The following is a 25,998-nucleotide window of genomic DNA, read 5'->3' on the forward strand; positions in this document are numbered from 1 at the left end:
TGGGAACATTTTATATAGATGGCCAAATGAAAGATACCAAAATGTCTAATGGAAATGATTTTGATGATCAGTTAACTGCTAGTAATTTTTTACATTGTGTGATTATTTGTATGAGAAAATAAGAGTGCCCTTTCCTATGAAGGTTGTCGGCGCCAAAGTGGTGACCAATGCCCGCAGTCCTGGGGCTCGATGCTATGGATTTGTCACCATGTCGACATCTGATGAGGCTACGAAATGTATCAGCCATCTCCACAGAACTGAGCTTCATGGAAGAATGATCTCCGTAGAGAAGGTAAGGCAGTCCTTGCCTGTTCTAACTCATGAACTTTACATGGGGGAAGACCTAGTCCATGAGCCATTTCTATCTGCATTATATTTTTAGGCCAAAAACGAACCTGCTGGGAAAAAGCTGTCCGACAAAAAGGAGTGTGAAGTGAAGAAGGAAAAAGTATCTAGTGTTGACAGACATCATCCTGTGGAGATCAAAGTTGAAAAGTAAAGTAATTTTTTAAAATTTTTTTTATTGATTTCAGAGAGGAGGGGAGAGGGAGATAGAAACATCAATGATGAGAGAGAATCATTGATTGGCTGCCTCCTGCATGCCCCCTACTGGGATCGAGCCCGCAACCTGGGCATGTGCCCTTGACTGGAATTGAACCTGGGACCCTTCAGTCTGCAGGCCGATGCTCTATCCACTGAGCCAAACCAGCCAGGGCTAAAGTAATTTTTTAAACGCTTTCTCTTGGGTTGATGGCTGGGAGGAGGGCAGGTGGCAGTCACAGGGTCGCTCACGAAACAAGCATGTGTCCTTTGCAAAAACAGCCTCACCAGCTTCTCATTTACATCACAGGTGATTTTTGCATCTTGCTGCTACTTCAGTGTTTAGCTTTCAACAGATATTCATTTCATAATGCTAAAAAATGGATTCAGATGATCCTTAATAAGTATGTACATCTAAATAATCTAGTAGCCTGTTGAAAAAAAAACAAAATGAATAACATTTATTTTTTTATTAAATATATTTTTATTGATTTCAGAGGGGAAGGGAGAGTGAGAGATAGAAACATCAGTGATGAGAGAGAATCATTGATCGGCTGCCTCTTGCATGTCCCCTACTGGGAATCGAGCCCACAACCCAGGCATGTGCCCTTGACCGGAATCAAACTTGGAACCCTTGAGTCCGCAGGCCAATGCTCTTATCCACTGAGCCAAACCAGCTAGGGCACCATTTATTTTTTATTCCAAACATCCTGGGCCCTTGCACAGCCTCTGAAAACTTTGAATCATTTCATGGTCCAGGTTGATTTTCATGTGAATCTTGCTTTTTATCCCAGCAACTGCAAAAACCCAGCTTTGCAAAGATAACATCATTATTCAAAGGAATGTAAGCTGATTGAATATTGAAATGAGCCGCCTTAAGCTAGTATTTTGTGCAGCACTTGGCAGTTGTCAAGTATTTTTGTGTTTCCCTCAAAAACTTGAAATATCCCAGAGTACCTATTAGTTCACTGTGGTACCTTGGGGGTACCTTGGCATAGTAATTTGGGGACCACAGGTCTTAGATACTATTTTTATAAAGGAGGTGATTTGTAGCTTTAATGAAGATGGAAATAAGGTGAGATCTTTCACAGCAGGCATTAATTATACTTTTATCAAAACAATATGCTTGCCCTAGCCGGTTTGGCTCAGTGGATAGAGCATCAGCCTGCGGACTGAAGGGTCCCAGGTTTGATTCCAGCCAAGGGCACATGCCCAGGTTGTGGGCTCGATCCCCAGTAGGGGGCGTGCAGAGGCAGCTGATCAATGATTCTCTTTCATCATTGATGCTTCTATCTCTCTCTCCCTCTCCCTTCTTCTCTGAAATCAATAAAAATATCAAAACAAAGCAAAAGCCATAAGCTTATCTTTTGGGTAGGTAGAATTTGGTGATGTGCTTGATAACAGTGCTATTCTCAAAACACTGTGTGTCTGCGTTACATTTATATTATCAACACAATTTATTTCCACTTCCAGGTACACTTGCATTCTAAAAATTAAACCCTTTGCTAAGAATCTGTAAATTTCACAGTAATTCTATTTTGCTGGTTTTTTTTACATAAGAAAATTTATAGTTGAGTAAACATGGCTGTGGACATCAATACTCATAAGTTGGACTTTGTTTTTAATAGTGTAATTGCTGGTCTTCAGTGTGACCAAGTTAGAAATTGTAGGTCCATGAGAAATGGCTATCAGATGAGCCTTCATGTACTTAGAAGTAAGCCCCATGATTTTATCAGCAACTTCTTGTTTAAAGGACACATCTATTAGCAGTGCTAAAAATATCTATATTGTTAGAATATGGGGAGTTGTTGGTTTTTTTAGTGTCTTGAGATGCTTTTCATTGGTTGATTTTTTTGAATCACAGAAGTGAGATGTGTTTATGGCAAAAAGAAAGGGGATAATAATCAGCTAGTGTGTGTGTGTGCAGGGGGGTCCCTGAGTCCCTAGAAGAGTCCTGTGAGGTCTGTGCTCTGTGTAGAAAGAAGAGGAAACTGGCCCAGAAAGGGGACCCAAGGTCACACAGCTTAGCTGGCAAGCAGCAAGGCCAGAATTTAGTCCTGGGCTGTTGCCCTCAGTCCTGGGGCACTTAACTGGGTGATGAGCTTAAGGTGTTTAAAACCAAACTGCCTAAGTGGTTTGCCTAGCAGGTTGAATATTTCAAAATTTGTTTTTAACCTTATTTATTTCGTTCACATAAACACCTTTATTAACCTTTCCTTTTATATTAAGAATTTCTAGGCTTAGTCGTCAGCCTAAGTGAAATGGAGAAGCTTGTCCATACAGGTGGCTTGACTTGGTTGTCATGGATTAGTAGTGATTTTTCTATAATTGTCGTTTAGGAAGCACACACTGAAGTCAGGCAAAATACCACTACCTGGTTGGAACACTTTTTGGTATATGTCCCTCCAGCCTTTTATCCTACGTGCAGGTGTTTTCTTTGTTGGTTTTCTCGTGTGGGTTCTTTTTTTTTTTTTTAATTATTTTTAACTTTGTGTTATCAACAAGTTCTTTGTGTCTAGGAGGTGCCATTGAGTACAGAACAAGTAAGGAGAGGTCTCCTGTTGAAACATTATTCAGGTCTCCTTGGAGGGAGGAGGCACCACTGCAGAATAGTGGAAGAGGTACATCAGAGATGATTCATGGTGGCTTTATTTGCAGTCATATGGCCACTGGAACCAATCTCTAGTCTATCATAAGGGAAATGGAAATAACTGTGCACTGTTGTGTAGCAGCTGAAAGGAACCAGATCTGTGTATGAATCCACACAGACTAACCTTTAAAAAAAAAAAATTGTATTGATTTTAGAGAAGCAGGGAGAGGGAGAGAGAGATTGAAACATCAATGATGAGCGAGAATCATTCATCAGCTGCCTCCTGGCATGTTCCCTGACTGGGAATTATGGTTCATAGGTCAGTACTCAACCACTGAGCCACACCGACTGGGCCAGACTAACCTTTCAAGCAGTGATTTTTCAACCGGTGTGCTGCAAGAATGTTTAAAACATGCAATACCTGACTACTTAGTCAAGGGTATTGACCTCTTTTCCCTTAGATTGTCAAAATTAAAAATGACAACAGCCAACTAACTCACCAATAGCCGTCCGGTTTGAATGAATGAAAATCATACCTTTTTTTTTTCTCTCTTTGTCACATTGGCAAAAAAAATACATTTTTTGGTGTGCGGCAGCATTTTAGTAATTAGTTTGTGTGTGCCATGAGCTGAAAATCGCTGCTTTAAAGCATGAGGTGAAAAGCGCTAAAGAGCAACATATCAAGGCCCATCCCAGTATGTTAGTCTTCAGAAATGTAAAACATCCCTGAAGATCTTCAGGGTTATGTGAAAGTACCCATAAAGGTTCGCGAGGTGAGCCAAATGATTGACAGTTAGGGCACCATGGGTGGTGATGGGACAAGTGTATCTGTGACATTCACTGCATCTATAGTATTGTATTGTAAGGGAAACCTGCCCTGGTTGGTTTTTTCTCATCTGCCTGGGGACCAAAGGGTCAAGTGTTTGATTCCAGGTCAAAGGGCACGTACCTCAGTTGCAGGTTCCCCAGCCCTGGTAGGGGCATGTGCTGGAGGCAACCAATTGAGGTATATCTCTGACATCAATGTTTCTCCACCTCCTCTCTCCCTTCCACTCTCTAGAAATCAATGGAAAAAATATCCTCGAATGAGGACTTAAAAAAAAAAAAAAAAAGAAACCAGTATGTTAAAAACATTTACAGCCCTAACTGGTTTGGCTCAGTGGATAGAGCGTCAGCCTGCGAACTCAAGGGTCCCAGGTTCGATTCTGGTCAAGGGCATGTACCATGGTTGCGGGCACATCCCCAGTAGGGGCTGTGCAGGAGGCAGCTGATCAATGTTTCTCTCTCATCGATGTTTCTAACTCTCTATCCCTCTCCCTTCCTCTCTGTAAAAAATCAATAAAATACATTAAAAAATTACAATTGTCAATTTTGGTACACACCATCCATGATTATGGTATGTCCTTACATTTTTAAAACCTTAAGATTGAAAGTTTTTCTCAAAATGAATATTAATTTAAAGACACAGCTTTGTGCTGTGGAAGTCTAGGAGAAAGGAAGAGTGAACTGAGAGGGGTTTCTTCGGCCAGTGTGAACTCTGCTCAGGTTGTAGGGAAAAGAGGGCAAGAAGTGCTAGTTAGAGAACCTAGTGCAGTGGTTCTCAACCTTTCTAATGCCGCAACTCTTTAATACAGTTCCTCATGTTGTGGTGACCCCCAACCATAAAATTATTTTCGTTGCTACTTCATAACTGTAATTTTGCTACTGTTATGAATCGTAATGTAAATATCTGTGTTTTCCGATGGTCTTAGATTCTAGTGGGACCTGGCTTTCCTGTCCTGGAGCTTGGCACATGGTGGGCATTTAATGACTAGAATTTAATTGCCTGAGACAGACAGCATTAAGAAATATGGAAGACATTTTAAATGGAAACAATGATTTATTTCACTGCTTAGAATAAAACTGCCTTGCCTGGACAGTATGGCTCAAAGGTTGAGCATTGGCCTATGAAACATGAGGTCACAGTTTGATTCTTAGGGCACATGCCTGGGTTGCAGGCTTGAATCCCCATGAGTGGGTGTGCAGGAGGCAGCCGATCAATGATTCTCTGTCAATGATGTTTCTATCTCTTCCTTTCTCTTCCTCTCTGAAAGCAGTCCTATATAATAAAAGCCTAATATGCAAATCGACAGAACGGCAGAACAACTCGTCGCTATGACTTGCACTGACCACCAAGGGGCAGATGCTCAGCGCAGGAGCTGCCCGCAGGCCCCAGGCCAGTGGGGCCCCCCCCCCCCCACATTGCCCCACCAGTCGCCCCACAGATAGGCTCTGATCACCAGCCAGGCCTAGGGACCCTACCCGTGTATGAATTTCGTGTACCAGGCCTCTAGTAAAAATATAAAAATAAAACTGGCCTGGCTGGTGTGATTCAGTGGTTGAGTATCCACCTATGCACCAAGAAGTCACTGGTTCAATTCCCCATCAGGCCACATGCCTGGGTTTCGTGCTTAATCTTTAGCAGGGGGTGTCAGGAGTCACCTGATCAATGTTTCTCTCTCATCAATGTTTCTATCTCTCCCTCTCCCTCCCTCTCTCTCTAAAAAACAAAACTGCCTTTGGTTGAAATGTTAGTTTCCGTATTTGCTGGCATATAACACAGCATTTTATTTTATTTTTAAATTTTTTTTTTTTTTTATTTCAGAGAGGAAGGGAAAGATAGAAACATCAATGATGAGTGAGAATCATTGATCGGCTACCTTCTGCATGCCCTACGCTGGGGATTGAGCCCACAACCTGGGCATGTGCTCTGACTGGGAATCAGACTGTGACCTGGTTCATAGGGCAACGCTCAACCACTGAACCACGCTGGCTGGGCTAATAGCATTTTAACTCCTCAAAGTATGCAGATATTGCCAGGTACAAGTGTTAGTGGGTAGGTGGCTCACTGCTTCGTGTTGTAGGAATGTCCGTTCTGGTACTGTACCTCAATTCTATATTATACTATACCTGTTTGGGGAAAATTTTTCCCTATAAAACTTACTATTCCACATATACAAAATGTTTCAAAATGAGACATTTGAAAATAGTTTTTCACAGGCATTCTTCCATCATGTATACTTGCATACCTGTCATATATATAAGTGCTTCTAGCATCTTGGGAAAACATCCTCATGAGCTTGCAGTTTTATCCTGCATATTTTGAGATGTGACAGATAACTTAAGTGGGAATAGGGGCTGTGTCTGAATATTACCACAGTTTTCAAATAATTCTCCCCATCTACTTGCTGCTCGCCTGGTTTGTTTTGTGCATCAATCTGAGCGAGCAAACTGCTCCTATTAGAGTCTCAGGAACTCAAGTTTGATAACCATGTTTTTATATAGAACTGTAATTAAGAAGGAAGAGAAGATGGAAAAAAAGGAGGGAAAAAGGCCTGAAGACATTAAAAAGGAGGAAAAAGACGAAGACGAGCTAAAACCAGGAACTACAAATCGGTCCAGAGTCACCAAATCAGGTGATTAGAGGCTAAGTGTTCATGAGGGGGGAAGAGCCTGTCAGAATGGGCTGGTGGGTGTCATAATAGATCAAGTAAGTACAGCGAGCTTTTTAGTGACTTTGCTTAGTTTTGCTGCTCATAAAAAGCCACTAAAGCAACAGAGCCTCAGGTGATGAGGTGGCTTAAAGGAGTTTCTACACAACAGCAGAAATGCAGAGATATTCTGGTCAGTGATTTAACTTTACTGGCAGCTCAGTGACCTGGGTTCTTCTTTTTCCTGAGTCTTTAACAGAAAAGAGTGGGGGGTTGCCAGAGGGGTATGTCCTAGTTCTTGTAACTAATTCAGTACAATTCTATAGGTGTGTAATCTTATTTTTCTTGCCTGTATGGTAAAGCCAGATCAAATGAAAATCTTATGTCTGTAGACTGTGGAGCAGGAGCAGTTGCACTTATAGTGTGCCACCTCTGTTGTCATTTTATAAAAATTCCTTGCACTCTGCATCTTCAGATTTGCATGAGGCTCCACAGAATGTTTTGTGGCAAAAAAAAAAAAAAAAAAAAAAAGCCCATCCCTTCCCCTTCTCAAAAAAGAAAACCAGAAACAAAACCTGACCATCTGGAGCACTGGGATTTGGTGCAGTGCATTACAAGTTAGATCTTAATCATTGGGGTAATTTGCCAGCAGTCTCATGAGGAACGTGTTTTTAAAATGTTCCTGGAGTATTGCAAATTTCCCTAAATCCATGGTTGTTCTGGCAGTTAGAGCCTGCTTAGCTTGCTGTGAAGAGGAAGAATTGGTGTAGAGCCTTTATTGCTGAAGATGGATGAAGGGAAGCTCACTCGTGGGGGTGGGGAGGGGCTCCCTCGGAGCCAGCAGTATCTAATTCAGAGCACAAGAGCCTGGGTTATGCAGAGCATTCCACAATGTGTGGTAGGAATAAAAATTGAAATTGGTTATCCTGGAGCCACTAGGATTGAGTATGAGGGATAAAGGAAACAAGCCTATAGGTGGGATGTGTTTGTGTACATGTTGCAGAATGCACTTTGACTCAGATTTAAGTTGTAAGATGCAGGCAAGTCCATTCTAGATGAGCAAAGTCGTGTTTGGGTTTGCCAACTGGTTTCCACCCAGTGTAGTCATATTGGTAGTGCTTCTTTTTTGGTAATCCTCGCTAGAGGATATTCTTTCCTTTGGTTTTTAGAGAGAGTGGAAGGGAGAGAAAGAGAGAGAGAGAAACATCAATTTTTATATCATCATGAAGACAGGGACAGGACACAAAGGCTTTAGCGTTAGCATTAGTCACTTGACAGCTGGGGGCGGGGGCGAGGCAAGAGCCCCCAGCTGGCTTGTGTACATCAGCACATTTTCACAGATTGCTGTGTTTTTTCCCTGAAGGAAGCAGAGGAATGGAACGGACAGTAGTAATGGATAAATCAAAAGGAGAGCCTGTCATTAGTGTGAAAACCACAAGCAGGTCAAAAGAAAGAGTGAGTATTGCTTCTGTCATCTCAAGGCCAGTCGTTTTTTATTTGCATTTATGAAAACAACATTGTTTGGCCTTTAACATTTTAAGAGTTCTTTGAAGTCCTTGGGAGGCATATTGTTAACTCTTTAGATTATGCATAGAAACATGAAATTAGATTCTAGAACTTATTTCAGAACGATGCTTACCCATGTTTGCTTTCCAGAAATGTGTTCGCCCTTCTTTGATTCTTTGTCAGGTTATACCATCTTTTAGGACAGTGGTCGGCAAACTCATTAGTCACCAGAGCCAAATATCAACAGGACAACGATTGAAATTTCTTTTGAGAGCCAAATTTTTTAAACTTAAACTTCTTCTAATGCCACTTCTTCAAAATAGACTCGCCCAGGCCGTGGTATTTTGTGGAAGAGCCACACTCAAGGGGCCAAAGAGCCGCATGTGGCTCGCGAGCCGCAGTTTGCTGACCATGGTTCTAGGAGAACTGATTCCCAATGACAGAGCTGGAAGGACAACACCCAGGCTTTCCAAATAGGAGGCAGCTTCTACTCTTTTGGCTAATCTAATAGCAGTTTATTCATTTTCTTTAGTTGATTTTCTATTAAATTAACCAAAAAGAAAAGTGGAGTCCACCCTAAAACTGACTGTCATGTCATCAGACAACGAGTTACATTGCTTATTAACTTATGCACATAGCTGGACAAGCTAGGGGCCTCTCATTTTGCTCTTCCAGTCTGGAAAACAAACCCTCTGTTTCCCAGATGAAGATTCCAGCTAATACGTTAATGAGGAGAGCAACACTTTTTCAGTGAATACACTTTTTATGATTCACCCAAAAATACTTTGTGTTGTTAAGACTTAAGTTTTAAATTAACATTTAAATTCCATAGAGAGCAGTTCCTAATGCCATTTTTTCTATGGGCTACATGGAAATCATAAAATACAGAGAAATAAACAAAAAAGACCCATAAACTTACCACTCAGATAACTGATGTTAAAAAAAAATGTAGTAGTGATGTAAATGTGATTAAAGCATTCAGATAGTATAAGAAGGCACAACATAAGCCTCTTTTCTGCATGGGCTTCTCACACTTCTCTCACAATACTGTACACACAACACACTGTATATGCTCTGAAACACCACCACTAACGGGTTCCTATAACTTGCTCTTGGACACCTTTTTTGCATAATATACTGAGATATACAGTGCTGCTTTCTAATTTAATTTTGAAATTATTGTAGATTCACAGGGAGCTGTAAAGAATAGGACAGAGGTCCCATGTGTCCGTCACCCAGTTTTGCCCAGTGATATTATTTCCTGTAACTGTAGCACAATATCAAAGCCAGGAAGATGGTGTCGACGTACAGTGTGTATGCAGTGCTAAGACATTTAATTGCTAGTGTAGATGGACATGTCCCGCTATTGAAAACTGCTGTGGGCAGCCTTCCTATGCCTGCCTCTTGGCAGGCTTGTAACCACCTGTCAGTAGGATTGCTAGGTCCAAAGGTGTATGTGTGTTGTTGTTTGTATTAGATGTTATCAGGTGCCCTTCAGAAAGTTACAGAGGATGCTGACATTCCTGGGGTGCGGAGCTTGTGCTGAGTCACCAGTAAGTGGCGAGGCCATGTTGTGACCAGGAGTACAATTTGAGGACTGCGGTGCCTGCTGGTCTCTGCACTAGATCATATCCTTCCCCCAGAACCTAGAGTGGCTGTCCCTCCTCATTCCAACCTGCAGTGTGTGTGATTACACTTTAAACTCTGCCCGTCTCGTAGGTGAAGAGTGTCCTATGATGTTTTGGGGGTGCATCTGTCCTCTATTTGTATGTCCCTCTCTGTTCTCCCCACCCCCCACAGTCTTTTTTTAGTAGAAGAGCTGGTTCTAATCTTTGCCCATCTTCCTTCCAGGTTACTTTGTCTTTCATTGATTTTTTTTTTAACCCCCTGTGTGGGCTAATTAAGAAATTAAGCTGAACAGCATTTTCTTTTAAGATTTTTAATTGATTTTTAGAGGAAGAGGAAGGGAGAGGGGGAGAGAGAGAGAGAAACATCTATGTGAGAACAAAACATTGATCAGCTGCCTCCTGCATGCCCCCACCAGGGATTGAATCTGCAGCTCAAGTATGTGTTCTGACCAGTAATTGAACCAGCGCAACCTTTTAGTGTACAAGATGACACCCTTAACCAACTGAGCCACACGGGCCAGGACAGAGCAGCTTTTTAAAAATGTGGTGTTCCAGACCCTGTCCTGTGTAGGAGGCCCTGGGTTCTGGGCTATGTGAAAGCTTCCTGGGAGAGTCTGATTTGTGGCCAGTCTTGGGTGTCTCAGCCTCTGAGAGCCTTAAAGATGTTAGTTGGCCATCATTGTTTTCTACCTTATGCCAGAAATAGAATAGGCAAGTCACCCATTAATCTTTTCTACATTATTGGGAGTGAACTTTACAGTACAGTACCTTGGATTATTCTCTCTTTTTTTTTTTAATATATTTAATTGATTTTTTTACAGAGAGGAAGAGAGAGGGATAGAGAATTAGAAACATCGATGAGAGAGAATCATCGATCAGCTGCCTCTTGCACACCCCCTACTGGGGATGTGCCCACAACCAAGGTACATGCCTTTGACTGGAATCGAACCTGGGACCTTTCAGTCCGCAGGCCGACGCTCTATCCACTGAGCCAAACCGGTTTTGGCGGATTATTCTCTTTTAAGGCTGCCTGCCTGAGCCCTGACTTAGCACTTGAGAAGTGAAAGATGTAGTCCTTCATCTTACTGTCCAAACAGCTGGCTCTACAGCTGCCCCCCAGTGAATGAAGGGGCCATGTGGCTCTGCTACACTAGAAAAACTGCCTGTAGGTTTTCTGAGGTTCCATCCCATCTTTTCTCTTCCCTTAATATCCTTTGCTTACAAGGTTTAAAAGCCAGACTATAGGGCCCTAGCCCGGTAGGTCAGTTAGAGCATCGTCCCGACACACCAAGGTTGTGGGTTTGATCCCCAGTCAGGGCACATACAAGAATCAACAGGTGAGTACATAAGTGGAACAACAAATTGTTCTCCCTCCTTCCCCCCACCTCTCTAAAAGCAATTTAAAGAAAAATTAAAGACAGATTATGGGGTGAGCAATGTGACTCGGATGTGGAATGAAGCGGCCTGTGCTGGGGCCTCCATGTAACCTGAGTGCGACAGAAGAATCTTAGTTTAATCCAGATAATGTATATTTAACTTTCATTGTGCATTTGTTGTAGTCATTTTTCTGACATTAATAAACCAATTTTGGTGAACAGAGCTCCAAGAGTCAGGATCGAAAATCAGAAAGCAAAGAGAAGAGAGACATCTTATCATTTGACAAAATCAAAGAGCAAAGGGAGCGAGAGCGCCAGAGGCAGTGGGAGCGGGAAATCCGAGAGTCGGAGAGGCGGCGGTGAGTGGGGCGGAGCCAGGCTGCTGGTCTGCTCTGGGGATTGTTGTCCTTTCTCCCCAAGTGAGTCTCCTCTGTAGCCTGGGCTTGCAGGCCATCTTGTGTGTTTCCCTGGGGCCAAAAGGACAGTATGATATTCATCAAAAGCCCCTTTTTTAAAAAATGAATTTATTTGGGTAACATTGCTTTATAAAATTATATAGGTTTCAGGTATACAATTCTACAATACATCATCTGTATATTGAATGTGTGTTTACCATCCCACCATCAAAAGCCCATTTCTGCTGAGCATTTCCTCTGGCTGACGGTGGACCCTGGCCCGTGGAGCTCACCCAGGGATGGCTTTGATGGAAGGGTCCCAAGTGTCGAGGCCTCAGTCACCCTCTGGAAATGTACATAAATGAGTGAGATTTTTTTAAAAAAGGCAACCAAGGAATGTGGCAGTTTTATTGGAGATGTTACATGAGTGGCCTCTTCACCCCTGGATGTCTGCGGTTATGGCCTTTTCAGGCAGCAGGGGTCGCAGTCGTGTTCTTTGCCCTCTCACCTTTTATTAAGAAGATAGTTTATTGAAGTAAGCCTGTCATTTCCACTTCTGTGTTCTGCCATATCATGTCAAGACATCTGGAGCCCCCTTGACATTTCCTTCCAGTGTTGTTCCATGAAACAAAAGGTTTACATCATGGTGTTTGGAGAACTTTCTTGAACTAAAGCAGATCACTTACAAACCTCTTAAGTTATGCTACGTTTGCTTTTATCTGAAGTCATGTGATTTCAGCTCCTGCCTGTGTCACTTTAGAAAATAAAAGCACATTGAGAAGCCTTTTGATCCCATTCCAGAGGTATTTTGCTTCCATCTCGCTCATGCTTGGTTTGGAGCCTTTCCAGGCACTGGTGGGATGTGAGAAAAGCGACAGCATGTCCTCTTCTCACACAGAGAGGGTGGTCCCAGTCTCTGCTCAGCTCCTGGTGTGCCGTGACTGAGGACATGAGACCTTGGTCCCAGCTGCCGGTGCCAGGCCAGCATACAATCACCTCACTAGCCTTCGCCTATCCCCACACCTTCCTAGGTCTATTCAAAATGACACATTTCAAAATACAGTGTTTTTAGGGGGAAGATGTAGAAAAGAGGTGGCTCATTTACAGCATTAATCTGCGACAGAGTACCCTTTTACCCTCAGGGAAAGCTACTATAATTGCTTCTTTTTTAAAAAAAAATATATTTTATTGATTTTTTTATAGAGAGGAAGAGAGAGGGATAGAGAGTTAGAAACATCGATGAGAGAGAAACATCGATCAGCTGCCTCTTGCACAACCCCCACTGGGGATGTGCCCACAACCAAGGTACATGCCCTTGACCAGAATCGAACCTGGGACCTTTCAGTCCGAAGGCCGACGCTCTATCCACTGAGCCAAACCGATTTCGGCTACTATAATTGCTTCTTAAGGGTTTTCTCTGTTTACACAGCAGTTACCCTTTGCTTTTCTGATTTTTCTCCACCTTACTGATGTGTGGCTTTATTTGGGGGCCTTTGAGCCAAGTCCTCCTGGCCTGGACCTGAGCTCTGTGTCTCCCTGCTGGTCCCTCCCAGCCCACCTCTGTCTTTGCTTTTTTGAGAAAGGGCAAGTTTGGACATTGGGGCTTCTGGCTGTTCTAAGCAACTTAGTGCGAGTGGGTAAGCACCTGCCCCCTATAGCCTGGGCCCAAACCAGTGAGCATCCAAGAAACCCAGAATGGCCAGGTGGAGGTATCCTGGCCCCTTTGTAGGACGGTGCCTCAATGGCCAGGGACCTCCCTTCAGAGTGGCCTTGCTGTGTCCCTGCAGAGAGCGCGAGCAGCGTGAGCGGGAGCAACGCCTGGAGGCCTGGAAGGAGAAGGCACGGCTGCACCGGGAGCGCATGGAGCTTGAGTGCCAGCGTCACCTCCTGGAGCGGGAGCGCATGGAGCGGGAACGGCTGGAACGAGAGCGTATGCGAGTGGAGCGTGAGCGCAGAAAGGAGCAGGAGCGCATTCACCGTGAGCGTGAGGAGCTGCGGCGTCAGCAGGAACAGCTACGCTATGAGCAGCGGCAGGGGCTCCGGAGGCCCCATGATGATGGGAGGTAAGGATCCAGCCCACCTGTGGCCTAGAGGTGTTGCCTCTCTTCCCATTCCAGGAGCTGCTTCGGCTGCTGTCCATTTGAGTGTTGGAGAATCAGGGCTATTTAACACGAAATTTGGACACCTGTCCAGAACTCGTTGCCCTCACCACCATGAGTGTGTGTAGTTTAATGTCACAATCTCCTGGCTATGCAACTTTCTCCCCAACTGAGTTCATGGAGAATCTTGATAGTTCCAGTGCTGAAGGGTTTGTGATGCTTTCACTTAGGCTGTGCCATTATTTGCACTGTGATTCCTGGTGGAGCATCACCACCCTCCAAGTGCTGTTGCAGGAGGTGACCAAGCGTGCATTAGGCCCGCATTGGCCACGGCCGCCACTCCATATCGTGTCCTTGTAGGGGGAAAGGCACAGAGTTGGCACTGTGGAAAAGGACATTGCCTTCTGTTTTAAAAGTAGGTTTATTGGTCTCTAGCTTCTCTGAGCTGCTTAATTGTCAGTCACCCATTACCTCACCACCCATGAGCCTAGTTTTCTGGTAAAAATCAGGAAGAAGATAATTGGATGCTGTCCTAAGCTGTATGTAGTTCACTATCACCCGATCTAATTCCCTTTGCCTTTTGCATAAATCTCGGGGAGGTTCAGGTTATAGAAGATGGGAAGCTGAAAATGTGGCACCTCAGAATAACAGTCCTGAAGAATCAAGTATTTTATTTCACTTGCATTTGAACTCAGGTGGGGATCAAGGTATTAACAGTGTTATGACACAATTAGCTCACAGCGGTCTGATTTTCAGAATTGTCAGATGAGAATACTCATGCCTCTTGGCAGTTTTGGGAATATTAATTTATCAAATCAAAGTGATAGTGATTGGATGTTTAGCGATTAGCCCTGCAGTACATTTTAAATGATGCTGGGTCTGGAGAGAGAGCTCCCCTCCCCACCTTCACTCTCTTTTTCCCTTTGTTCTCTTTCATAAGTAAAATTTGCATCCTTTTTAAAACAGGCGAGATGATGCCTATTGGCCAGAAGGAAAACGTGTGGCCCTGGAGGACAGGTACCGACCGGATTTCCCTCGGTACGATCACCGTTTCCACGACTTTGACCATCGAAACCGAGGCCAGTACCAGGACCATGCGGTCGACAGGTCAGACCCCACCCCCTTTTTGCAGAAGAGACAGGTCTCCCTCTGTTCTCTTAATGTCCAATATACTTGTGATGTCCTAGTGGGTAGGGTTTGACCAGCCACACATGGGATTTAGAAACAGGCCTTGAGCAAAGTGTTGGAATCGTGGCCAGTTACGGCATCCGGGACTTGTCTGGCAAAAACGGTCCCCCAGACCTCATTTCATCCACTGTCCTTTGCACGGAGAGGATGGATGGGGCCCTAGGCAGGACCTGAGCCTCAGAATTCCCCAACACTCAGCTCTCTTGGGGGTGGCCCAGGCTCTGGGTTTCACACCTCCCTGGTGATTCCTCCCTGTCTCTCGCGTCAGCACCAGCCCCCAAGATTCACTATCACCCGATCTAATTCCCTTTGCCTTTTGCATAGCGAGGGAGAAGCAGTTAATACACACAGATGAGGAAGCAGTTTTTAGAAGAGGTGTGACCTGCCTGAGCTGGTGAAGGCAGAGTGGGCAGGAGGGTTTACTGACAGGTGTAGGTTTCTTTGCCAGCAAACTACCAAGAGAACTGACCAGAGAATGTGGGACAGTTCTCATTGGGCCTTGTTTGTGTTTTGAAGGTCAGGGTGGGTTTTTTAGCCAGTGTTTTTTCTTTACCATGCCTTATTTAATGAGGACTAGATTAGGAAGACAGCCCTCACTTTTCCAGTTGAAGAGTTCTCCCTTTTTGGGAGAAATCCCATTGGGCTCCCCTGGGCTGCATATCCTGGAGCCATTTCACCATTCATTAGCTCTCTGTAAGGGAAGGGAAAATGTGGCTAAAAAGCTACTTATTTAATTCATTGTGGCTGGAGTTGGTTTGATATTTGGTGTGAATCAAATGTGTTGAGCCAGAGGTTAGGTTTCCCTGTTACCAGGCCATAGGTAAATGAAGCCTTAGCTTCATTCAGGGGTATCTGCTTCTGAGACCCTTCCCTCCAGGGTATTTCAGTAAAATTAATATTTCCACCTTCTTAGGATCTGACTTTACTCCCACCCCCAGGGAAAGATGTGAGCCAGCTTTTTTTTTTTTTTTTTTTTTTTAAATCAGGCAGTTCTTACATGGGGAAATAGAATGAGTACCCCAATTGTGGCTTTTGTGGGACCTGTAGAAATGTTGTATGGTACCATCAGCTGCCATTGGAATTAGATTTTATTTTATTTTTTTCAGGAGGGAGGGCTCAAGGACAGTGATGGGAGAGCGAGATGGACAGGTGAGTAACATCCAGACATTGGGTGCCTGCTCTGTGTCTGGGTGGGCGGGGGAGCATGGACACGGCATTCTGGAGAACAAATAACACGCAGAATTGCTTGATTTCTGATAAGTGGAGGCTTTGTTCAGATGCATAGGGCTTGTTCTTGTTTCATTTTATCTAGCAGAAACTGCAAGTAGCTCTTGTTGCCAGCTTGCTTAGAGTGCCTCTGAGTCTCGGGACTGTGGGTACCCCAAATGGGGCTTAGCGGCCTGTCAGGCGGTCATTTAGCCCATGTTTGGGCGGGGTCCCTGTGTTTCAGGTGCCTCTGGGGTGGATCCCAGTGGCTCTGATCTGCTGATACCTGGTGAGGGATGCATAAGGTGTCAGTTCAGAGAAAAGGGGAGCCTGCCAGGAGAAAGGCAGGGGACAGGCATCAGCAGCATAGTTCTTAAAACAGGAGTGTGTTTTCTAAGAACAGTAGACCAGCTCCATCACTGCCCAGATGTGCTGGATTCCTGAGCACAGAACTGGTTGGCCAAGGCACTGAAGTTCTCTTCAGCGCTTGCCTCCAGTATCAGCTACTGAGGGGCCGTGCCACCTCCATAGATGGATGGCAAAGGAGGAAGTCAAGTGGGGGCGCAGTGGAAGGGGACCTCCTGTCATCAGCAAGGAAGACTCGAAGTGACTTTTCTCAGTGGACCTCCCAGGGCCAGAGAGGCTTGTGCTGGCACTTTGTGTGGCACCAGTGATAGAGCTATAGGGACTCAGTTCCCAAGCAAGGAACCAAGAGCTCTGCCAAGAGCTCCTCAGGTATTGTCAGGGTCACAAACAGAGCATCCAGCAACTAGCAAGATTCTGAATGGGCCTGGGCAGGTCCTCAGAGTGGCCAGAGGTGCTGTGGCCCACCCTGGCCCACCCCAGCAGTGTGTATAGGTTGACAGGCCTCCCAGAGGTGAACCTGTACAGGCCTGTAGGGAGTGAGATAGCTAGAGTCGCCCTGTCCTTCTGCCTTTCAGCACTACTCAGATGACCGCCATGGCCATGGAGGACCACCAGAGCGTCACGGCCGGGACTCTCGGGATGGCTGGGGGGGCTACGGCTCAGACAAGAGGATGAGTGAGGGCCGGGGGCCACCACCTCCACCCAGGTTAGTGGGCAGCCCATGATGGCGGTGGGCATCTTCCCTGGCTAGAGGCCCGTCCCTCTGAAAATGAACTGGCTGTGTGCACCTTGCCAGGTTGCCTGCATCACCCAGTTATGAACATCTGTATCACAAGGCCCCTGCCTGCTGAAGGAGACATCCCTGAAGTCTTCCTTAGATTTGTCCCCTTAGAGTCTTAGGCTCTATAGCAGTGGTTCTCAACCTGTGGGTCGCGACCCACAGGTTGAGAACCACTAGCAGGGTCGCCTAAGACCATCGGAAAACACAGATATTTACATTACGATTCATAACAGTAGCAAAATTACAGTTATGAAGTAGCAACGAAAATAATTTTATGGTTGGGGGTCACCACAACATGAGGAATTGTATTAAAGGGTCGCGGCATTAAAAAGGTTGAGAACCACTGCCCTAGACAGTAGTAAAGCTTTACTCCCCCACATCCACACCTCCCCCCAAAAAATTGTCTTAGGAATTTTGAAGGCCAGCATCTTGGATACCAGAAGGTTCTACTTTATCTCTCGTGGGGTTTCAGGTGTTCAGTCTGATAGATTAATGCAAAGTGTGCTTTCCCGAGCAACCTACTTAGCACTCAGTCTTTAACATTTAAACCATTTTCCTTAAGTACCTGTGGGAAATAGAAATGAGAGAACTTTCTTTCTTAGACTGGAGACGGCCCTGAACAGCCTCACTGCCTGACTGGGTGCTGTCACTTGTTGGCAGACGTTAGAAACTTTCAGGTCTCACTTTTGGGGAGCAGTTTTGCATTTGCCCTCACAGACGTGTTGGGGGCTCTGGTGGATTCCTAGTTCTTGCCTCTGAACACTTGTCAGCCCAGTGGTCAGTCCACTTGTCATTCTAGACTCAGCCTTGGTCTTATCATTCCTGGACAGTCATGATGACTGCTGGTGCCCTCAAAATGGGACCATATTTGGATTTTAATCTCCCAGAATTTCTGTCTGAAACAATTTTTAAAAAATACGTTTTTATTGATTTTAGAGAGAGGGGCAGGGAAAGGGATAGAAAGAGAGATTGGCATTCTCCTACATGACCCCTACTGGGGATTGAGCCCACAGCCTGGGCATGTGACCTGACTGGAAATCAACCAGTGACCTCTTGGTACATTGGTCGATGCTCAACCACTGAACCACACCAGCCAGGCTCTTTTTCAAACAGCTTTTTTGGCACATAGTTCACATGCCATACAGTTCACCCATTTAAAGTGTACAATTCGCCCTAGCTGGTTTGGCTCAGTGGAAAGAGCATCAGCCTGTGGACCAAAGAGTCCCGGGTTTGATTCCGGTCAAGGGCATGTACCTCGGTTGCAGATTCCTCCCTGGCCTGGGCCCTGGTCAGGGCTCGTGCAAGAGGCAACCAATCAATGTGTTTCTCTCACATCGATGTTTCTCTCTTTCCCTCTCTCTTCCACTCTCCCTAAAAATCAATGGAAAAATATCCTCGGGTGAGGATTAAAAAAAAATAAAGTAAAATCTACAATTCAGTGGCTTTCTGTATGTTCATAACAGTCTATTTTAGAATATCTTCACACACACAAAAAAAAAACCTTGCCCTAGCTGGTTTGGCTCAGCCAGTAGAGCGTCGGCTTGTGGACTGAAGGGTCTCAGATTCGATTCCGGTCAGAGGCACATACCTGGGTTGCAGGCTTGATCCCCGGTAGGGTAGGGGGCATGAAGGAGGCAACTAATTGATGATTCTCTCTCATCAGTGATGTTTCTCTTTCTCTCTCTCTCTCTCTCTCTCTCCCCCCCCCCCCCCCACCTTCCTCTCTGAAATAAATAAAAATATATTAAAAAAAAAAATCCTTGACCTGGCCCCATCATTTTCCATCCCCTCCACCAGCCCCTAGCAATCACTAACCTACTTCCTGTTTTTCTGGATGTGCCTATTCTGGAAATTTCACATAAATGGAGTCAAATTCTTTGTGGCCTTTGTGTGTAGCTTCTCTCTCTGTGCATCATGATTTCAAGTTTCATCCACGTTATAGTGAATGACAGTGCTTCTTCATTCATTGTTTTAATTTATTGCTTTGAAAGAGAGAGAGAAACATTGGTTTGTTGTTCCACTTATTTGTACATTCATTGGTTGCCCCTGATATGTGCCCTGACTGGAGATTGACCCTGAAACCTTGGTGTTTCTAACCAACTGAGCTACCTGGCCAGGACTTTTTCTTTTCTTTTTAGTTTATGAGTTTACTAGAGGCCCGGTGCACAAAATTTGTGCACTCTGGGGGCGTGCCTCAGCCCAGCCTGTGCCCTCTTGCAGTCCAGGAGCCCTCAGGGGATGTCCGACTGCCTGCCACAGCCTCTGCACTCACCAGCCATGAGCCTGGCTTCTGGTTGAGCAGCACTCCCCCTGTGGGAGTGCACTGACCACCAGCGTGCAGCTCCTGTGTTGAGTGTCTGTCCCCTGGTGGTCAGTGTGTGTCATAGCAACTGGTCGTTCTGCTATTCAGTCGATTTGCATATTAGCCTTTTATTATATAGGATTTGAGCCAAACTAATGACATATGCTGGGAAGCTAGATCTCAAATGTTCCCGCTTCACTCCTTTTCGTGGTCACATAATGTTCCCCAGTATGGATGGACCACTTCTTATGTATCCTTTCATGAGTTGAAGGACAAACACTTGGGTTATTTCCGTTTGGGGACTATTATGAATTATGCTTTTAACCTTTTGCACTTGGATGTCGAGTGCAAATTACTCTTTGAATGTATCAATAATTTGAAATATAAAAAAATCCAAATAAATAAGTTGGTATGAAAAGAAACTCCCGTTTTTTATTCTACTGCCGCGCTTTATAAAATCTGGGGTATTTAAAAAATTAAATCCCGAGTAGAATAAAGGAATCGAGAAAAAAGCAAGCGAGTGCAAAGGGTTCAGAACATTTATGTACAGGTTTTTGTTAACATATGTTCCCTTCTCTAGACACCTAGGAGGGGCATTGCTGGTTCCATGGTCCCTAGAAGTTGAACCTTTTGAGGAACCGCTGCTGTTGTTTCCCCTGGAGGCTACCCCATTTTCAGTTCCCGCTAGCCATGTGAGGGTTCCAGTTTCTCCACATCCTCACCAGCACTTGTTACAGTCTGTTGTTGTTTTTTATTTTTTTATTTTTTTTTTTAATCCTGACCCGAGGTTATTTTTCCATTGATTTTTAGAGAGAGTGGGAGAGTGGGAGGGAGAGAGAGAGAAACATCAATATGAGAGAGACACACCGATTGGTTGCCTCCCACACACACCCCAACCAGGGCCGGGGATTGAGCCTGCAACCCAGATACATGCCCCTGACCAGAATCGGACGCCTGACTGGAATCAAACCCTCAACCTTTCAGTCCAAGGGTCGACACTCCATCCACTGAGGCAAAGCTGCTAAGGTTGATCTTTTGTGTGTTTTTTTTGTTTGTTTGTTTTTGGTTTTTTGAGAGAGAGAAAGAGAAAGGAGAGAGAGGATCATCAATTTGTTGCCCCACCCATTTATGTGTTCATTGGTTGTTTCTTGTATGTGCCTGACCAGGGATCGAACCCACAACCTTGGTTTATCAGGACAACATTCTAACCAACTGAGCTGCCTGGCCAGGACCTGATAAGAGTCATGGCGTAAAAAAAAAAAAAAAGAGTCTTGGCGTAGCTGGGATGGGGGTGCATCTCAATCATCTGGTTGAGATGTTACCGATGCGGAACACATTCCTGTGTGCTTATTGGCCATGCGTGTACCTTTGGAAAAGTGTCTGTTCCCATCTTTGCCCACTCCCCTCAGAAGCATTCGGTACAAGGTGTGAAGGCTGAAGCCATGCCACAGCCTTCCCTAGAGGCATACTGGGATGTATCTGCTTTTTTTCCCTTTCGGTACAGGGGTGGACGTGACTGGACGGAGCACAGTCAGAGGCTAGAGGAGCACCAGGAGCGTGCCTGGCCAGGCATGGTAGACGCAGGCACGGCAGGCCGGGAGCACGCCAGGTGGCTAGGTATGGGCTAACTCCTGCCCATGAGTGAGGGTGGGGGGCTCCCAGGAAGGGTTGGCCAGTCCCAGACTCTCCACAGGCCAGCTTCCCCCCCAGCTTTTCCAGAGACTTCCAAGAAGGGAGTGTTTGCAGACTCTTTCTTCTCTTCCAGGTGCTGAGAGGGGCCTCTCTGGGCCCTCAGGGACAGGGCACATGGCCAATCGGGGTGGAATGTCGGGGTAAGAAGTTTTGTCCCCGCATTAAATTGATTTGTTCCTGCTTCTCACTTCCTCTCCCTTTTTTGCATGTTTGATCAACTTGCTGGGTTGAATGTTTTGAAAACAAGTCCCAAAAGCAGCTCTTGGTAACTAGTGCAAATAACGCTCTCCAGGGACCTGGAATGTGGTCTGTAATTATGATGTTTCTCACCCGGAAAAAGCCATGCGGGCTCTGAAGGCTGCAGAGCTGCGTGCTGCCATGTGATGGTGAAAATGTAAAGCACTTCAAGGGACAAATGTGTGCCTTTGTTCTTAGGCGAGGCGGCTTTGCACAGGATGGGCATTCCCAGGGCCACGTGGTGCCCAGTGGAGAACTGGAAGATGGAGGACTGGCCGGCCAAGACCGGGGCAGCAGAGTCCCGCACCCCCACCCCCATCCATACCCCCACTTCACTCGCCGCTACTAAACCCCACTCCCTCCACGTGTTCAGGTAGGCAGATGCACTGTTGAATTTCTTAGCCAGTTACCTTGAACTTGTGGAATCTTTTAAGAAGCAAAAACAAATCCTGCCACCATGTTGTAGCTCGGTAATATGTGAACTCATTTTTTTTTTTAAAAAATAAGCGTGTTCTTGTTCTGCCATTTTTGAGACAAGGTTTCTGTAATGAGGCATTCCATTTTCCATTAATAAAAGTTTACGGTTCGCATTCTGGTGTGTGTGTGTTGTGGTGATTACAGAGCAAAGAATAGTACTGACCTTCAGCACCACCATTGCACACTTGGTGGTGGCTGCCAGCTCATCATACTTGAATTCTCCCAACCGTTGATAAAGTGGGCATCATCTCCCCATCTGAGAAATAAGGAGCCAGGTGCAGGGGTTAGATCACGTGCCCAAGGTCTTAGAGCTTGTAGGTGGCAGAGCTGGGGTGGGAATTGGGAATTCTTCGTTGAGGGGAGGGGTGTGTGCATTGTGGAGCCCCTGACCAGTCACTTCACTCTCTGTGCCAGAGTGCCTGGGGCAGCGCCCAGTGATGGTGTGAGGTGTGGGGGCCTGGCTAAGGGATGGGCACATGTGTCGGGCCCTACAGTGCTTGGTAGCTGCCCTCAGCCCCCAGAGCACACTGGCTCTTCTAAAAGGGCTGCCTCTTCTTGGCACGGGCTCAGTGTGCCTGATGCAATCATTTTTCTGGAAGTGCAGATTTACATGTGAAGTCTCCTCATTTGTGATAGAGTTGATTCCGGTTTTCTTCATTAAAGACTACCGAACAAGGCACCTGGCTGGGCAGAGGTGCCACATCACAAGTCCGAGCAGGCCCCTCCAGGGTGACACCACAGTGAGGTGCCTCTCCTAGGAGAAGAGCAGCGGCACAGGCAGAACTGCCACAGAGAGTGGGGGACTGCAGGCATGTTGGGGCAGAAAAGCCGTATCTGTCACCTCATGAGTAGGAGGTCTGGTGGCCACAAGGCTGGGGCAAGAGGAAGGCTTGCTTCCCACCAGTCCTGGCCCTGGTCCAGTGTGGTAAGAGTTAATCCACTGTGCTACCTGCTGGGAACCTCAATTCCCTTCCCTTGGTAACTGGGACAGCCACCCCACAGGCCCCAAACAATTGCCAATTCTCCCTGAATACCCTGTGCTCCTGCTGGGCTGTTTAGTTTTAAAAGAGCAATCTGAAAATCCTCCCCACCATCAAAGGCAGGCAGTGCTGGCCCCTCCGTGACCTGTCTGTCTGAATTGCTGCAAATAAACACTTTGTGAGCTTTCCCCACCGCAAGGGTTCGTAGAGTCGTTTTCCAATGACAGGTTGACAGGACATCGGCCCCATGTTGCGGACTGGGGGCGACATGGCATATTGCCTCCTGCACAGAAGTCTGTCTCTGCAAAGTATAGTCTGGGCTTTCCATTTGAGGCACGAAAAGCCAGACTTAGCCTGGGGTAGTGGGTGAGACCAGTTTTAGCAGTCGTCACGTAGCTGTAATGGAGCAATTACTCCGGCAGGCAGAGTTGCATCCTAGTGTGCCACCAGGGCTCTCAACTGGGGCACCGCCACCAAGCTGCTTGAGGAAGCCTTGGGGAACTGCAGGCTATTCCCCCTGGACAGCCCCTTCCTAGTTAGCTGGGCCTTTTTTTGTTAATCCTTTTAACAAAAGGTACATTTTTTCATTGATTTTTAGCGTGGAAGGGAGGGAGAGAGAGAAAAACATGGATGTGAGAGAGACACATCGATTGGTTGCCTCCCTCCTACATGTGCCCCAACCAGGGCCTAGGATTGAACCTGCAACCCAGGTACGTGCTCTTGACCAGGAAGCTAACCCTTGACCCGTAAGTGCACAGGCCGACACTCTAACCACTGATCCATGCCAGCCAGGGCCCGGCTTTGTTTTATTAGTATACTAGAAGCCCGGTGCACGAAATTCGTGCACGGCGGGGGGTTGTCCCTCAGCCCAGCCTGTACCCTCTCCAATCTGGGACTCCTGGAGGGATGTCCGACTGCCCGTAAACGGGCAGTCGGACATCCCTCTCACAATCCAGGACTGCTGGCTCCTAACTGCTTGCCTGCCTGCCTTCCTGATTGCCCCTAACCGCTTCTGCCTGCCAGCCTGATCACCCCCTAACCACTCCGCTGCCAGCCTGGTTGATGCTTAACTGCTCCCCTGCCAGCCTGTTTGCCCCCAACTTCCCTCCTCTGCCGGCCTGGTCACCCCTAACTGCCCTCTCCTGCAGGGTTGATCACCTCCAACTGCCCTCCCTTGCAAGCCTGGTCCCTCTCAACTGCCCTCCCTTGCAGGCCTGGTCCCTCACAACTGCCCTTCCTTGCAGGCCGGGTGCCTCCCAACTGCCCTCTCCTGCTGGCCATCTTGTGGCCATCTTGTGTCCACATGGGGGCAGGATCTGTGACCACATGGGGCAGCTATATTGTGTGTTGCAGTGATGACCAATCTGTATATTACTCTTTTATTAGATAGAATAGAGGCCTGGTGCACAGGTGGGGGCCAGCTGGTTTGCCCTGAAGGGTGTCCGTTATGGAGGCTAGAAGTTCAAGATCAAGGTGTTGGCAGAGCTAATTCCTCCCGAGGCCGTGAAGGAGAATCTGTTTCTGGTGGTCACTGGCAATCTTTGGCATTCTTGCCGTGTGGAAGCATCACCCTATCTCTGCCTCCTTTACCCAGCCTCCCTGTGTGTTTGCATCCAAATGTCCCCTTTTTATAAGGACACAGTCATACAGGATTAGGGTCACCCTAATGACATGTTACCTGTGCAAAGGCCTTGTCTCCAAAATGGGGTCACATTCTGAGGTCCTGGGGGCCAGGACTTCATATGGATTTTCCCAGGGGTGCAACTTCTGGGTAAATTGAGAGGATTGCTTATTGTTCAGTACAGAACCTTACCAAGAGCTGCTCACCATTTCTGTGAGCAGAGCTGGGGTCTCTGCCTCCCTGCTGATTCTGCCTGATCGGCATCGTCTGAATAAATCGGTCCTCACCATCGTGCTCAGTGTCGGACATTCTTTTTGTTTTTTCTGACTGTATCTGATAGTGCATCACATTGGTTGGATTGTTCCTTTTTTTAAGTTGTGTGTAGTTAGATTATATCCACTCAGACTTTTATTTCAGGAGAGAAAAGAGGAGGTGGAACAAAATATCTGTTACGTAAAAGGGACTGCTGCCCTGGCCAGTGGGTTCAGTGGTTAGAGCGTCGACCTGAGGACCAAAGGGTCTCAGGTTGGATCCCCAGCCCTGGTCGGGGTACATGCTGGAGGCAACCAATCACTGTGTCTCACATCAGTGTTTCCCTCCCTCCCTTCCTTCCACTCTAAAAAATCAATGGAAAAATGAAAGGGACACTTGGGTTGTTCCATCCTTTGGCTTCTGTGAATAATGTTGCCATGAAGACAGGTGTATCTGTTTGCCGTTCTCTTGGTGGATACTTTTTAACTTGAGGAACCGCCTAAATGTGGCTGCACCATTTTCTATTCCCACGACCCATGCACAAGCTTTCTAATTTCTCCACACCCTTGCCAACACTTGTTAGTTTCTGTTTTTGTTTGTTTGTTTTATATTTTTTGCTTTTGTTAATCCTCGCCTGAGGATATTTTTCCTTTGATATTTAGGGAGAGTGGAAGAGAGAGGGAAAGAGAGAGAAACATAGATGTGAGAGAAACACATAGATAGATTGCCTCCTGCCCCAGGCCCCGGGCCAGAGAGGAGCCTGCAATCAAGGTACATGCCCTTGACCGAAATCGAACCCGGGACCCTTTGGTTCATAGGCCAATGCTCTATCTACTAAGCCAAACTGGCCAGGGCTGTTTGTTTTATGATAGCCATCCAGACAGTAGAATACTATTGTATTCATCCTTAAAAAGGAAGGACATTCTGACACCTGCTACAAAGAGGATGAACCGTGAGGATATTATGCTCAGTGAAATAATCCAGTCACAAAAGGACAAATATTGTGTGATTGCATTCATAAGAGGTCCCTAGAGGAGTCAGATCCATAAAAACAAAGCATATTGTGGGCCCTAGCTGGTTTGGCCCAGTGGATAGAGCATCAGCCTGTGGACTGAAAGGTCCTGGGTTTGATTCCGGTCAAGGGCACATGCCCGGGTTGCAGGCTCAACCCCCAGTACGGGGTGAGCAGGAGGCAGCCGATCAGTGATTCTCTCTCATCATTGATGTTTCTATCTCTCCCTCTTCCTTCCTCTCTGAAATCAATAAAAATATATTTAAAAATAAATAAAAAT

General features: G+C 46.0%; 1 protein-coding gene across 1 annotated transcript in view; it reads left to right on the plus strand.

Moving 5' to 3' along the window:
- Positions 1-21,966, plus strand: part of SAFB2 (scaffold attachment factor B2) — a 38,088-nt gene extending 16,122 nt beyond the window's left edge. Inside the window, exons 10-21 of the mRNA XM_079770496.1 lie at positions 143-292; positions 383-495; positions 6,455-6,585; positions 7,964-8,055; positions 11,333-11,469; positions 13,293-13,568; positions 14,571-14,711; positions 15,899-15,941; positions 16,940-17,070; positions 20,952-21,064; positions 21,213-21,279; positions 21,575-21,966. Of these exons, the coding sequence (XP_079626622.1) occupies positions 143-292; positions 383-495; positions 6,455-6,585; positions 7,964-8,055; positions 11,333-11,469; positions 13,293-13,568; positions 14,571-14,711; positions 15,899-15,941; positions 16,940-17,070; positions 20,952-21,064; positions 21,213-21,279; positions 21,575-21,725 (1,545 nt within the window). The 3' untranslated portion in view covers positions 21,726-21,966. The remainder of the gene's footprint in view (positions 1-142; positions 293-382; positions 496-6,454; positions 6,586-7,963; positions 8,056-11,332; positions 11,470-13,292; positions 13,569-14,570; positions 14,712-15,898; positions 15,942-16,939; positions 17,071-20,951; positions 21,065-21,212; positions 21,280-21,574) is intronic.
- The last annotated feature ends 4,032 nt before the right edge of the window (positions 21,967-25,998 follow it).

Source organism: Cnephaeus nilssonii (assembly GCF_951640355.1).
Source record: "Cnephaeus nilssonii genome assembly, chromosome: 5".
NCBI classification, from domain to species: Eukaryota; Metazoa; Chordata; class Mammalia; order Chiroptera; family Vespertilionidae; genus Cnephaeus; species Cnephaeus nilssonii.